At 41.0% G+C, this 16,683-nt stretch overlaps 1 protein-coding gene across 2 annotated transcripts in view; it reads left to right on the forward strand.

Moving 5' to 3' along the window:
• The window catches only part of STAG2 (stromal antigen 2), a 3,222,550-nt gene that overhangs the window by 1,963,807 nt on the left and 1,242,060 nt on the right, over positions 1-16,683 (forward strand). For both annotated transcript variants that reach the window (XM_044057319.1, XM_044057321.1), the window contains exon 17: positions 10,043-10,132. In XM_044057319.1, the coding sequence (XP_043913254.1) occupies positions 10,043-10,132 (90 nt within the window). The remainder of the gene's footprint in view (positions 1-10,042; positions 10,133-16,683) is intronic.

Here is a 16,683-nt window from a genome sequence, read left to right on the forward strand (position 1 = left end):
CCCTGGATCAACTAATCCATAGTCCCACCAGGGGCTCCAATATCCTAGACCTGGTCATTACCAACATGGGAAATCAATGCTCCTTACCTATGGTCACCTCCTCGTTAGTCTGGTCTGACCATAAGCTAATCACCCTTAACATCCACATCCCACCCCCACCCCCCAGTAAAGAAACCACCATAAAAAACTTCTCCAAAGCCAACTTCATGCTACTCAAGTCAGAAGTGACAAACTTCATGACACCCATGCAGACGTGAACTGAAAGTTCAACTGCTGAATCCTACACTAAGGCACTGTACGAGCACATCCACTCATGCATGAATTGTGCCGTCCCAAATAGAACCAAAATGCTCTCATCCAAAAAAAGGAAGCCAATCTGGTGGTCCCCTGCCATAAACAAACTTTACAACAAACGGAAGAAACTTTTGCAGAAAAGAGGAAAATCCCAGGATGCAAAAAACTCCCTTACTAGCCTCAGTAAGAAACTGAGATGCCTCATAAAATCCTCCAAAGCTAGTTACGAAAATAAAATTGCCAAAGATTCCAAAGACAACCACAAAGCATTCTATAACTATGTCAAGAATCTAAATGGCAATGCTCAGATCTGCTCTGAGCTAAAACAGAATGGCATTAAATATACTGATCCGAAGGATATTGCCAATATCCTGGCAGATCGATTCAGTGCCAACTTCACCCCCCTCTCACCCCCTAAATGGCCCATCTCAATACCGGAAGATTGCCAAATTCCAGTAATAACAGCCACACAGGTACAAAACACACTCTAATGCCAAGAATACAGCATCCATGGGACCAGATGACATCCCGGGCTGTGTACTACATGAACTACAGTATGAACTGGCACCTCACCTAAGTGTCATGTTTAATCATAGCCTCACCTCAGGTTTCGTGCCCACTGAGTGGCGCAGAGCTACAGTTATCCCAATCCACAAGGGGGGATCCACCTTGGATCCTGGAAACTACCGTCCCATCAGTCTGATAAGCCTTATCTGCAAGGCCATGGAGCATATTATCATGGAACTTATAAACAAAGATATTGGCAACCTTCAAACACTGGACCCCATCCAGTTTGGGTTTGTGACGGGCCGATCTTGTCTCCTGAACCTGATTGACTTCTTTGAATCAGTCTCCAGAGCCATGGACAAGGGTAAGGTGGTCCACACAGCCTATCTAGACCTTGCCAAGGCCTTTGAAACCATCCCCCACTCTGGAATCATAGATAAACTTACTAAGTTGGGCATTAATCCCTATGTCACCCAATGGGTTGCTAAATGGCTTACTGATAGAACCCACACTGTAAAAGTAGCCGACTCCAAATCCAGCTCCAGACAAGTGACAAGTGGAGTACCTCAGGGTTCAGTCCTGGGGCCGCTCTTGTTTGGCATCTACTTCTCTGAAGTACAGGTCAACACTAAGGGACTCTGGCTGACAAAGTTTGCAGATGACTGCAAACTGGGAGCCATTATTGAATCCCCAAATGATGTGGATACTCCACAAAAGGGCCTTACAGAAGCACATGCTTGGTGCCAGAGCCATGGGCTCAAGCTCAATGCCAAGAAATGTATTGTTATCCCCTTTGGGAAAAAACATGTATCCATGAATTACCATATAGGTGGCAGTACACTAAACACAGAAAGTGTGATAAGAGACTTAGGGACACAGGTGGACAGTGGTCTCACCTTCGATAACCACATCGCCACAACAGTCAGGAAATCCTTCTATGTGGCACACCTCATCACGAAGGGCTTTTCATCCAGAAAAAAGGAGGTCATTGTCCCACTGTACTCATCCCTCATTAGACCCATTATATAATACAACGCCCCATTTGGTATGTACCTCTCAAGACATCTGCAACAACTGGAAAGGCCTCAGAAATACCTCACTAAAAGAATCACAGGCCTAAAGCATATGCCCTACGCTGACTGCCTTAAAAAACTATAGCTATACTCTGTCGCATATAGTCTACTCAGAGGCGATCTCTGCTTAACATACAAGGCCATGTCAAAACCAGAGCTGTTGGACATGCTACACTTAAAGAAATCCCAATCCTTTAGAGCTACATGCTCCAGGGATCTAAACCTTATCACAATAAACAAAACATGCTGGATGGATAGGTTCCTGACCCAGAGACTCCCCAGACTCTGGAATAGATTGCCCATACATGTCAAGTAGAGTGCCTCTTTGGACCTCTTCAAGAGGAACCTTGACGATTGGATGGGAGAAAGGAAATTCACCCCAGGGATCACGTCAGTCACCCTGCTAGACAGGGGTCCAGGAAAGTAAATAATGTGGGAAGAAATAGCCAGGGAATTGTTATGTCTAGGCTTGTATAGGCCCTAGGGCTGATAGCCTAGTACCAGCCTATGAACCTATGATGTACCTCGCTGTCGGTTTTGTGCCATATTTAAACAATGAACTATTCGTCTGTATATTTACGCTTCTAAATATTTTGGTACTCTGTTCAGTTATCCAGATATGGCTTCCATAAGCCACCCTACATTCCAAAAAAATGCAAAGATAAAGACAGAGACAGAGAGGCCACCTAGGTCCAAAGCTGCCATCGTCGCTTCTCCTACGCAAGTCGCCAGTTCACCGGTACAAATGCACTTTCGCAGCCCCTGATACCCGCTACTTCAGATTCACAGGCCTCTACTAAGACCCATTCGGAGTCTGGTATGCCGCGAGATGCTTCCAACTGTGGAGCCTGCGGATGTCTCTACCTTGGATGGGTCTGGAGCCGCTGTGCAGGTACCGGTTTCTGAGGGTGTATTCAGGCCTACTGACTTGCATATTAAACCGATGCCATCTTCTTCTTCAAGGCCTAAAACTCGTTCCTTGCTTAGAAAACCAATGCCCAGACTGCATGGTCAGGCCTCTATGCCTAAAAAACAAATAAGAATGGCTGAAGACCTTATTACTTTAATCAGGGGAAGCCAACCTTCCCCCTCTAAGAGACCTAAGACTGAATTTGATTTATTCTTCTGATCAGGATTCTGAAATGTGTTTCTTCTGATGACCAAGATTTACCCTTATCTACCTATGAGGATTCTGATGCAGAGGACTCTATTCCTTCTGCTTCCCCTCCAGAGGATTTCTCTTTTGGTTAAACCTTGCATACTCTTGGGGAGCATTTTCGCTGGGAAAGTCAGGATTACTTTAATTCTAAAAAGAGGCTAAGGGATTTCTTACTCCTGCCCCAACACAGGCCTTTAGCTATCCCTCCTGTATTGGACATTGTTGATGCGTTCACGGAGTCTAGCTTGGCCCCTGACTCTCTACCTCCTGCTCCCAGAAAACCAGATAGATATTAGAGTTCCTGACTCTTGCAAGTTCCTTTGAAAAATCCTACTGCAGATCCTGAGACCATTTCACAGGGACCCAAGGGCATAAAGGCTACTACTGCCAAAAATCCTACCCCCTCTGATAGAGATTCCAGGGCACTGGATAGATAGGGTAAGAAGGTATACACTTCTGTAAACTTGGCCATTAGGGCTTTAAATTGCCAGTTTCATATGTTAAAGTATCAGCATCATATTATTGGATTGCTTAAACAGAAACTGATGTTGATTCCTGACTGTGCTGAAAATAAGGATCTACAGGATTTAATGCATTTTGCTGAACAAGTCGGAAAACATACTTTGCAATGTGGTTTTGATTCACTAGAGGCATCTTGCAGGGCTGCTGTTACTGGGTCTGTACTTAGAAGGCATGCTTAGCTTAAGGAGAAACCTTTGCCAGATCATGTTAAAGCTAAATTGTTGGATGCTCCCCTAAACCAGGACCACCTGTTTGGCAACAAAGCAGTAGTAGTACTCAAAAAGATGGAGGAAAAAGCTAAATCTATGCAAACTGTTAAAGATTTCCTGCAAGTGCAGCCGTCAAGATTTAGTAGGCATTGGCCCTCTAAGAATTGGTCCTTTCTTGCCTCTTCCAGGCCGTCAGTCCAAACCCAGAACCAGCAGAACACTCAGGCTTCAGTCCCAAGGTACGCACAGGACTAAGCAGTGGAGGGCTCCCACTTCCAAAGCAGGGAGTAGTAAGACCCCCCCTTTTTATGGTAAACTGTCTCAATGACTTAACTTTAAAACTTCCAAGCCCTTCTCAACTGACTGCTCCCTTGGGGGAAAGATTGCACTGCAGTCAAAAATCCTGGAACTCATTACCCAGGACAAATGGGTTTTAAATATAGTTTCCCAAGGATACAGATTCCACTTCCACACTTTACCAAGCCCAAACGGTTGGCCAGATCTACCCCTAAATCAGTGGGCAGAGGCTCAAAAGCAAGTTCTGTGTCTAAGTATAAGGGGTATTCAAACTGTCCCAGAAGAGGAAAAGGGACAAGGTTTCTACTCAAGACTTTTTCTGGTGCCCAGAAAAGACAACTGGCATCCTATCCTGGATCTCTCTATCCTAAACACTTTTTTGGTGATCCCAAAATTCAAGATGCTAACTCTTCACCAGTTGCTTCCTGTGCTAGGCAAGGATGCCTGGTTGGCAACACTGGATTTAAAGGAAGCCTACCTGCACATCCCAATCAGGGAATCTTGCAGAAGGTACCTACGCTTCAAAGCAGGCTTCATGCACTATCAGTTCTCTGCACTGCTCTTTGGCTTATCTACTGCACCCAGGGTATTCACAAAGTACCTAGCTCCAGTCATTGCATTTTGCAGGCAAAGAAATATTCAAATATACCCATACCTGGACGATTGTCTAATTCAGGCAGAAAGCCAGGACATATTATTGAATCATCTGGCGTTTGTACAAAAAGTGCTAACTTCTCTGGGGTACACCATAAACGAAAATAAATCACATCTGGTACCCTGTCAACAAATTGTATTCCTGGGAGTAAGCTTGAACACAACTTCCCAGATGGCTTTCCTCACACCAGAGAAACAAGTTCATTTGACAGCGTACTTGGAACTAATGGCCACAAAGTCCCTGCTATCTGCAAGACAAATACTGCAAGCCTTGGGGTTCATGGCCTCCTGCATTCTCCTAATTCCATATGCAAGACTGCATATGAGGAAACTACAATGGTACCTAAAAAGCCTATGGTGTCAACATTCTCAGGATCTAGAAGCAATGATTCCTATCATACCTTGCCTACAGTTAGTTTTTGTTGGGCAAAGGCCTGCCACCAAAACAAGGGACTGCCATTCAGTCTACCCCCAGCTGCCCAGACCCCTGACAACAGACGCATCAGACTCTGCATGGGGGGCTCACCTGGCAGGGAGGTGCATTCAGGGCAAATGGAACCCAAGTCAAATGCACCTGCATATCAATCAAAAAATGTTAGCTGTACAGAATGCTCTGACAGCCTTCAAGGACCACATCCTTCCAGGACAGTTAATGGTAAAGACGGACAAACACCACTGTTATGTGGTACATAAGCAGGGGGGAACCCACTTGTACCCTCTCTGCAGACTAACCATGGCTCTGTGGAACACAGCCTTGGACTTACTAAGTGCACCTATAGGCTCAATTCCTGCCAGGAAAGCTAAATACACCGGCAGACGATCTAAGCAGAAATCTCATGGACCCACACGAGTGGAAACTGGAACCAAAGGCATTCAACATGTTGATAAACAAATGGGGGAGCCCAGAGACAGACTTTTTTGCCTCCCCCAGAACTACCAGTTGGACAAATTCTGCACAAGGATTCCCCACAAGCAAGCTTGGAAAGTGGATGCCCTGTCCTTCACCTGGAAATATCAGTTTATGCCTTTCCTCCTCTGCCTCTCCTCTCCAAGGTACTACTAAAGATCAAACAGGATAAACCAAGGACAATACTGATTTCACCATACTGGCCACGTCATCACTGGTGTACCCCCTCTTGCCCAGTGTATCACTGCTGGCACCATGGCTAGAACTCCAGCTGATGAAATCTGTACTGCAGCTACTTGGTCCACAGCTCATACCTTTATATCTCATTACAAGTTGGACATTATTTCCAGGAACAGGGTATCCTTTGGTTCTGGTGTGCTCAGCCATATCCTTCCTTGAGGTCCTCCCTGGGTTTGTGTAGCTGGGTCGCTAACCCATTTGTGATGCGTAGTGAAATGGACATCAATTTAGAAGTTATGTACTTTACCATAACTTGGTATCTGTGTTGTCCAGTTTCATTGTGTATCACTTCCCATCCTCCTTCCCCTACCTTGTGCTCCTGATAGAGGACCAAGGAGCCCACTGGCTCCTAGTTTGGACTCCAGTAGGACCTTTGTTTCTGTTTCTTGTTTATCTTGGGAATATTCACCTTATTATTAGGGGACCAAACTGTATCTAAGGGTTTGTTTGGAAGTAAGGCATTACGGGAGATGGAAGAGTTTGAGGCTGAGATCGTATATTTGAGAAATGGCCGGCTTGGATCCGAGGACAGATCTGAAGACCCATTTGTGACGCATGATGAAATTGGACAACACAGATACCAAGTTATGGTAAGTACATAACTTCTATCCCATGCCTTTCATACTTTTTTCTAGTGTGTTTTCTTAAAAAAAATGTAGCACTTGTCTACAGGTTAAAAAAAGGGCCTTGAAATAGGCAGTCACCCTTGTAGAAATAGGGGCAATTCCTATTTTAATTCTGCATATATTAGTACAATTTTATACCCCACTCTAGCAGCTCAAGATCACATTGTATTAACTATTGCTTCTGACCTAACTTTAATCTCATTACAGTATAAAACTTGTAACATTTACAGCTTAAAAAAGGTTCTTGCTTGTTTTAACATCTTAAACGCACACCACAATCATGGATGATGCTCTCCACCTCACATTTTAAATACCTCTGTCTGCTTGCTGTATAAAACTGCTTTACAATACAGCATTCAGTTTAAATCAAGAATTTTTTTATACAAATGTTAGGACCAAAAACTGTTAAGTCCATTCATTGTCCTGTTAAACATTAATGACATAAAGTGGGGTATATGTTTTAAAGTTCACCCACACTTTTAACAAAGTCAACAAAATTCCAGTTTTTCTTGACCACTTTTTCTTTCAAAGCTAAACTTCATGTGTTTATTCCTATATCCAGTGTGATTAATGCTTTGTAGACTCCCATGTATTCACTAATTTCAGTGTTTCTAGATATTCTCACCTCCATCTTCCAACACCAGTGTGTTCACTTCCAAGGTGCTTATGAGTTTTCTAATTTACTCCTATGTTTCACTAGCAAAGTTTCTGTAAGGGCTCTGTACTCAGATTATTCAGAATGAGTACGCCATGGTGGTGCAGTGGTTAGCGTTGTCGCCTCACAGCAAGAAGTTCTCTGGTTCGATTCTCTGCTGGAGCTCATTCTGTGCGGAGTCTGCATGTCCTCCCTCCGGTCGAGTGAAATTTAAAGACCTGCAGGTAGGTGCGTGTGTGCCTTCTTTTAAAGGCTGGGTGCCTGCCTGGCAACCTGACACTGTAAAAATTCACTGCCAATCATTAGCGGACTGGAGTTCTGCTGCTGTGACCCCTAACCGGGAAAAGCCGAAAGACAGTTTAGCAGCAGCGTCTTCTCCTTGCTAGCCCAGTCTTTGCTGGATTAACTTTTTAATTCCATTTTAACCTTTTCTGCTTCAAAATTGTATTTTAGCTTCCAGGGGAAAAAACACTGTTAAGAGACAGGTGAATACAGCAACTTTAATGTCTTATCTGCCTTATAGCATTTCCTGATTGTTGTGAAAAACCTTTCTTCCTGTATACAATGAAAAATCAATTTCCACAAATACGGTCTCCAGTTTTTAATATTTCTCCTTTCTGCTGCAGTTTTGGCAAGATCATCTTTACTAATATAGGTCTTGTGCACTTTCTCAATGCCTGGTTAGTAGAGTGTGCATGATGTGCCCTGTCAATTAACAAGTCCTGCTGTGGGACATTGGTCCATTTGCTTCTTTGTACTTTTATAAAAATGTCTGTTCATTTTCTTCTGGTACAGCAGAAAAACTCAGGTTTTCTTTTCCCCCTGCAGTCTTCTCTTACTTTTTGAACCCACTCTTTCTGAGAAGCTTCTTGCTCAGCCTGACCTTACCTTATTTCAACTTCTGATTTTTGCAGTTTAATCAGTTCACCTGAATAGGTAGTTAAAGCTTCATCTGTTTTTTTGCAGCCTTTTTTTTCAGTTAATGTGTTCCTTCATTGTTTCGTTTATTTTTCCTCTGAATTATTGGAAGTCAATCATGTACCAAAGTTGAAACTAGAACTGCTTCTTGCCGAACAGTTGCAGGATTCTTTCTAATCAGAGATTTCCCATCTCCTTTTCATGTTGATTTTCTCTCAAGTTCTCCAAATTTCTTCTTTGCTGATGTCCAGGCAGTGTAATTATTGGCTAATGACCACATTTTCCCCAGACTGACAGTTTCAGTGGCACTTTTTTTTTTCTTAATATCTGTTTTCAGGCTGGGAGATGAGTTATGAATTGTAGTTCATGCAAGCTATTGGAAGAACATGTTATTGATTTTAGCTGCATATTGGAAACCTGTTTTTTGGCAGTGGAAAGGTCATTTAGGAATGTTACAAAAGTGGGCTAAGTTTAGAACTTTAGCACACTTCACCAGTGGTTGGTGGAAAGGAGCAGTAGGTACTATGACATCTTACAGGCTGAATTGTACTGTATAGATAACTGTGGAATCAGAAAGTATTGGTGGTTTGTTTTAATTTGTATAAATGTATGATTACATAGATAATGAATGATGGTTTAATAAAGATGTTTAACAAAAAAGGTGGGAATTGAATAATTTATGTAATGTTACTCAGGTTACATGATAAACTGCAATATATCTGAAGTAAAATGTTGATTATAGTGTGGCTCCTTTTTATGAGTGTAAATTTGTGTGCGTCCCAAGTGATTCAGTAAAGGTGTTTGGGGAGTTTGGGAAAGAGAGAATGGCGATGGGCTTGTAGTTCAGTGGACTTTGTTGAGGGGCAGGAAGTAGGATTGTTCACAGATATTTGGAAGATGGGTTGTTTGTATACATCTGCATTTTTCATTTGAGGCTGGCTATGATAGGATACCAATAGCAAGTTAGTGTATAAAGTTATCCATCGTTACAATAGTGTGTTATTTTGTTCATGCTAAAATGTATATTGTTTGACATTTGTTTACCAGGAAAGTCAGACTGGATAATTTTACCCATTTTTTTAGTGGAGGCCTGGGGAAGAGCGCGCCAAAATAAAAGAACAGAAAAATACATAGTTGAAAACTGACGCACGCTGTACTGTAAATACATAGGTTAATACACACAAGTAGAGTAGTACGCATATACCACCTTTAAAATCAGTATAATGTAGAATGAGAAGTAGATGTAGTATGGCTTGGAAAACACTAGATGTGCTCTGTTGTAGCAGAGCATTCACATCAGGAAACTTTTGGATAGGTCATCAAATCCCACTGCACCAGAAGAATACAAGCAAAGTCTTTGGACAACACAGATTTCACTTAATACATAGAAAAACATTTCAACGGAATGCTAGTAACTGCTGAAGAACAAGTAAACTTTCATGTTCAGTGCCACACCACAAAGTGTTTCTTGCAGAATGGCTTAGTACCCCCCCCCCCAAAAAAAAAAACCCACACACACGCTGCAATGCCCCATTTAAGAATACTAACACTACAGTTACACAAGTGGAAAGTTAGCATTTCCATGAGTTGCTTTTTTGATGCATCATTTTTGAGTTTTGTTGCATAAATGCATCTTTCAATACTTTTTGCATCACTGCTGAAACATTCATTCTCAGTGGCTTTGATTACAGCAGAGCAAGAACTAGTGTTCTGAAGTAAGTATCTGCTACTTGGAGTATGAAAGATGGGAGGGATAAGCTCTAGGGCCGGGGAAGTGGAAGAGCTTGCTCTGTCCATCCTGGCTATTCATAGGTAAAACATAAACAAATACAGCTGTTTTGGAAAAAAAAAAACTAATTGAATTTTGTTTTATGGTAAATATCAGAGTTTGTGTTTATAACTTGTACGTATGCATATATGCACGTACGCATACTTGTATGGAAAAAGACAAAATCTAATTTTTTTTTTTTTTTTTTTACAGTATTCTGTTGATGCAGAAAAAGTGACAAATTTACTGCAGTTGCCTCAGTACTTTGATTTAGAGATTTATACAACTGGAAGGTTAGAAAAGGTAAGGTAGTAGTTTCATATTTAAATGTAATACAGCTGTCATCTGTACAATAAATTAGTTCTGAAGCTTGGTTTGATTTTAAAATATCATTCTTTGATATATGTTTTGCCAGCCAAGCCTAGCTGTACTTGTAGTGTAATTGTATGTAAAATATGTAAATTGAGCTGTTTTTTTTTTTTTTTCTGTTCTGAATGCTTTGTTGACTTGAGAGATGTGTTCTATTAAATTTTCATCGGACATCTGCCAATACTGTTTTCCTGGCTCCTGATTTGTGTTGCTATAGTGGTGTTCTAGTGAACTGGAGAGAGAAATCCTAGATTAAAAAATAGGATAAAGGGGTATTTAAGTTTTAGTGTTCCATAACTTGTGCAGATACCTCTCATATGTACAGATTTTCGCACAATGTCCAGATTTTTACTTCATATTTTGGTCCGTTTCTCATAAAATTCTGGTTTTCTGCTGAATAAGTGGCAAATCATTAAAAATTGAAGTTAGAATATAATGACAGACATTTTACTTTCAGACTTTATACCATTCAGAAAATTAATGCTAATGCAAAACCTATTATTCTATCAGCTTGCTAACTTTGTACGAGCAATATTTAAAAAATGTACCAATTTTTGTCCTTTGTCCCACTTTTATTTATGGCTTTGTCCAGATTTCTTGATCTGAGGTTGAGAGGTATGATAAACAGAAAATTTAAAAAAAGGCAGTTTCCTACTGGTTTACAAAAAGTTATATATGAGGAGCATCTCACCAAATGTTTCATGTTTTGATTTTGATTTCACCTTTTAATATTATTTCATAAGACTGAGTAACCCACACAGAAATTTTGAAAATCATGTATTCAGAATCTGCTTGTAGTTTTTCAGAAGAATTGCAGAAAGTTATGCAACTTCAGGTGGTTTTAATATGAAATAATTGTGTACACATATATATATATATATATATATATATATATATATATATATATATATATATATATATATATATATACATATATATATATATATATATATATATATATATATATATATATATATATATATATATACATATATATACATATATATATATATATATATATATATATATATATATATATAGATGTACTAGAGGTATTCACCACGAGGATGACTGCTGCAGTGTCATTAGTAGAAGGTAAGAATTGTACTGTAGGAGGGCATCCAACCTGACCTCCAGTGATTGGTCTTGTCTCACACAGCGGATGTCCAATTCCAGTTTAAGAACGTCCATAGTATGTGTCGTATACTGGAGATAGCCTGCACCGGCTTTTTCTTTCCCACTGTAGGCAGCCTCATGACCCAAAGTATGTCCCCAGATAGAATTTTGTGACCTAAATTGTAGAGAACTTTAACTCATTTTCTCCAATGGCATTGTGGAAGTTTGCACTGTAACTTCTAATTGGGCTGTGCCTAAGCTATTTTTGATGGAATGAAATTGTCCTCACATTTCAAATAAATGCTCGTATCTCTGGAACCATAATGGTAACTAAAGATGTGTAAATTGTAAACTCTTCAGCACAAACTATTCTTTACATTGCAAGTCTTAAACTGGAATTTGTAACTCTCAGTAAACACAGTAACTATTAAGTTTAATATTTTGTAAACAACTTAATATCTCTGCAACCACTCAAGTTATACACATACTGTCAGCAACATTTTGTTCATTCACCCGAGCGCCTTCATATGGGGCTAAGTAGGTCTGTCTGTGCTACTGGGTTGTTGAGATATTTAGAAAACCATGATTTTTTTAAAATATTGTATGAATAACGATCTCTCTATTTGCACTAGACAGAGGTCATATGTCAGTACAGTCATGTTTACCACTGTATAAGCTTTAAGATGAAATCTTTCAGTACTCTGTAGCATGGCTTTGACATTATTAATTCAAATATGAACATTGCTTGGGAATTTGTGGAACTGCAGTGAATGTTCTCTGGTGTGGAGTTTGGCACTAATCTTATCTGCAAGAATTTTGACAGTATTTTAGACCGAGATGAACCATAAACTTATTAGTTAAGCATCGTGTGTTTTCTTTTAGTGCAATTAAAAAGGGTTTTGTAATAATCCTTCACTTCAGAATTTAATTTCTGTTCCACTTTGATCTTTCTTTTTTGTTGACATTTTTGATGGGGTCTTTAATGTGGGTAGCTAGAGTTTTTAAAAAGCAAACATTCTACCAAGTTGACTTTATTCTTACATTCCCCAATATGTGTGTCTCATGTTTCAGTAGGTATAATGCTCATTGAAAAGACCATATGTTTGGACTTCCTGTAAAGGTAGGGAACATGTGATGAGTGCTTGAACAGACCTTCTTCTCTAAGATTAAAACTGAATTTTAATGCTACAAGATTGAAATGTCAGTATAGGTTTATCTCATACTCTTGTGGTGATTCAAGTTAATTTATTACTTCTGCTTTTACGATGATATGACAGCCAAAAAATGAGGTTGGGGAAGCAATTCTGACAGTTTGAAGCTGCCACAAGGTCAGGCTGATTCCAGGGTTAAGGAGGACTTTTATTTTAAAACTGACACCGATAATTTGCTGATTAGAGGGGCAGCATGGTAAGAGATTTGAGTCCATGCCTAAACTGTAGAAGATGAATAGTAATTTTATTTGGCTACATTAAAAGGTCAGATAAAAGAATGGAGGAAATGGAAGCAGGCTTCATTTCTCATTTTGTTCATTTGGTGAAATTGAGAGAATTCATGAAGAAGTTGAAATAGAATAACCACTTCAGAAGCACTGCTGGAACTTTTAGAAGTTAGAATATGGGTGTGAAAGCCTATGCTTCAAAGGTATTTCTGCAAAGTCTGAGGAGTTGAACTATGCATAGTTCACAAAAATACATTGGTGGAATGGACCGGCTTGCTGAGAGGCAAGAGGGACCTGTGAGAGCCCATTGGGTTTTTCTTTCATCAGTCACTCAGGTCGAAGATGTTCGTGTTTCACTGTTGCAGTCATTACACTTGGGTTATCCTGCTGGCAGGCTATCCTCAGTCGGCCTGAATTGCAAAGTCTTGGTCCGGTGTCGGTTGCTGTCTCCTCTACCCTGACGTCAGTACACCAGGGGTGTAAAAGATGCAGCCGACGCCATTTTCTTCTTTCTTTCTTGCCGCACGGTGCCCGACGCATAAGCAGTTCGCAAGTGCCAGTTGGCCGACTCCTGAGGTTTTCGTGTTCGAGTTTCAGATCCGAAGTCTTCATTAAAAGCAAAGTACCCTGTTGGGGAAACTTTTTTTCTTGCTCCAGACCGATGTCAGAAAAAGTTAATAATTGTATTTCTTGTGGGAAGCAAATACCTCATAAGGACTTTCATTCTTACTGTATTCCTTGCCTAGGCCCTGACCACGACATTGCTAGTTGTCGGTTTTGTGCTAGATTTAACCAGTGCACTATTAAGCGTCTGTACGATTTTGCATTACACTATTTTGGCAGAAGATTTAATTATACAATGTTGTCTGATAGCCTTCCGACTACCGGAGTTCACAAGAAACGCAAAGAAAAGGACAGGCATCCAAGGTCCAAAACCGACGAGGCTTTTTCTAAGCCAGTCGCCGATTCTCAGGCGCCTTCGCAGCCCCTGATGCCTGCTACTTTAGTCCCGCAGGCCGCTACTGACTCCCACGTGGAGTCGACTAGGCTGCTGGAAGCTCAGAGTATTGGACCTTCGGAGACCATTCCCTCAGATGGGCCCGGAGCCGCTGAGCAGGCATCGGCTTCTGAAGGTGTTTTCAGACCTACTCAATTATACATTAAAACGACTTCAGCTTCAAAGGCAAAGACTAAAGCACCTTTAAAGACAAAGAAACAAGTACAACAGCCTCATGGACAGGCCTCCATGCCCAAAAAACATGCCACTGCGTCCTAGGAGAGGTGAGGGCCTATTGCATATGAAAAGTATTGCAGAAAATGAGATTGTAGCCACTTCAGGACAACTGCAAAGGAGAAAAAAGTGAATATATTTCCATTGTTTGAGAAGAGTGTTGGGCAGAAAGCAGCTTTTGCAGAGAATAAGAAAGGACTTGATGCAAAAAGTGCCTAGTCAAAACTGCAAAGTCAAAACTGCAAGATGTTCATCATTAGGTCCTGTTGTAGTAGCATAAAGCTATTTGTGATATTTCCTGTCAGTGTTAGATGTTTGGCAGAGTACTGAAGCTTTTGGGCTCATTTTTTGCACACCATACATCTGAAGTACAATGGTATGCCGGAGTATGGAGGAAATATATGTGCCAAACTTAACCTTCTTGCCGTTGAAGTGTTCAGTCAGGTGTCTCATCTGAACAGCATCTTCATTATCTGCAGTCTGCTTATGACTAGGCTTTGTGGACAGATAAGTACCCTGTTGAGGCACTTCCATTTTCTTTTTTTCCCCCATTGAAAAGTTCACCATATGTGGTAGATTGGTACCATAGAATGACTTCCACATAGCCTTTGTTTTCTACTTGGGTGAAAGTTGCAACATATGGTGTCATTTTGTTGTCCTTTGCCCTGAAAGGAATTCATAATCTGCTTAATACCCTTAGCCTTTTCTTATAGAACTAATAGATGAATGTTTTGGCTCGAGTGTGCATGGCTACTATTTCTTCATCAAATATCCCCCTTAAGTTGAAGAAGTAAAAGGAAATCACTAGAGAGTTTAGAAGGGATGCAGCGGTCCTCTAAAACATGGTCGACAACTGATGTATTCACGGTCTGGTTGAGTTGGAGCCCTTGGACTGAAAATCCAATCTTCCTAACCCTCTTTGGGATGCTCCACAAGAAGCCACTAAAGGTCAGGAATTCCATGCCTCCAGTCAGACTAAACATCAGGAGTCTGACAAGACTGCTTTGTTCTTACTGAGGAAAGGATGGAGTGCTTAGGGTTTAGAGAAGAGGTAGCAAGCCCTCACAATGAGGTCCAGATGTCTGACCCCTCCAAGACTGGCTTGAGACATCCAAAAATATCCCAAATACTAAGCACCTTTCTCTGCATTCAACTCCATCCAGTTTGAAGGGTTAACAAGAAATCTTGTTCAACGTTGCTTTTGATCTCTTTAGGTATTACCAGTCTGTCCATTCTTCTATCTCTGTGCTAGCTTATTCCAAGAGAAAAATGTGCTCTGAAGATACCATTACCATAATTAAGAAATTCTTTAATTGGGAAGGTGGGGATGTTTCAGAGGGACAGAAATGGTACTAAGACCTGTTGAATCTGGGTTCCTGCAGCACTTGGGATGTTGGAGGATGCATTTAATTCAAATTGTGGTTCTCCAGATTCTTGGTTTCATGTGCCTGAAAAGTCTGACAAACGTAGTGGCCAACTGTAACTCAGAACATATAGTTTATTTAGCAATATGCACACGTTGCCCTGTGTTTTATGTAGGCAAAACTGATAGGAGGCTTAAAGATCGTATCAGAGAACATCTGTACCAGGTACGTATTTGTTCCAATACAAATGCCCTATCCAAACATATTCTTGAAGTAGGGACAGAACATACAACGTTAGGTTGTCTATCTCGCCTTCATTCTTGCTGGTTGGGTTCGGAGCCGATCCTCTGCTCCGACTCTGCTATCTACTAAAGCTCGAGAGCTATTTACTGGCTCGAGGCCTCCCCATATCCCACAATGCTTGGCGCTAGATACCCAGATCTCGTTTGCCGCTTCAGCTACGAGGTTGCGCTTTCACTGGCTCAGGTCGTATTAATCCTTTTTTTCTATTAGCAGCTGATATTTACCTTGTATTTTTCTTGGATATAGTTAGTTTTACCCTTGTTGTATAGTTAGACTGTGTATCCCCTAGTTTATCCCACTAAGGAAACTTGTTTTCTGTTAGAGAGTTTCTAAGCCCCCCCCCCCCCTTTTTGTACCTATAGGAGTAGTGTTTAGCCTTGTACTTTATATATATATATATATATATATATATATATATATATATATATATATTATTAAGGATAGTTAAGTGTGGTGTGATAGTTTTTTGTAGTTATTATTGTTAGCTTAACTAGTGCGGGTGTGTGAGTGTTTCTGTGTGCCTTTTTAAGCACTAGTTTAATTTTTCTCTCTTTGGTATCCCCTGGCCAGTATGTCCAAGGATACTAAAGTCTCAGGCTTCAAGAAGTGTGACTCGTGCTGTCAGAAGATGTCTCTGACAGACTGTCACACTTCTTGCGTGTATTACTTGGGTTCCCTACACCTGCAGGACTCCTGCTCGGTCTGTCACGCCTTCAGCCCGAGAGTCCTGCAGGAGCAATCTTATTTTGAGAGGCTTACTTAAGCCAGGGAGATCCCCGGCGAAGCCTCGGTCGGGGAAATCCTTAAAGCCCGCCAAGCCGTCTGCTCCCAGTTCGGAGCTGTCACCGGGCGGAGCATAGACCTCAATCAGCTCCGACTTTAGTGTCGGAACTGTTGTTGGGTCGAAAACGTTCTAGGTCCCCTTCCCTAGAACCGGTTCGTTCGGCTCCTAGGTCACCGTTGCTTCAGTCTGAACGAAGCCATAGGTCCCACTCCTCTTGGTCCTCCAGGTTATCTGATCATGACTTGTAGA

The sequence above is a fragment of the Protopterus annectens genome, chromosome 15.part0, assembly GCF_019279795.1.
Source record: "Protopterus annectens isolate FY-2018-M chromosome 15.part0, PAN1.0, whole genome shotgun sequence".
Taxonomy (NCBI): Eukaryota; Metazoa; Chordata; order Ceratodontiformes; family Protopteridae; genus Protopterus; species Protopterus annectens.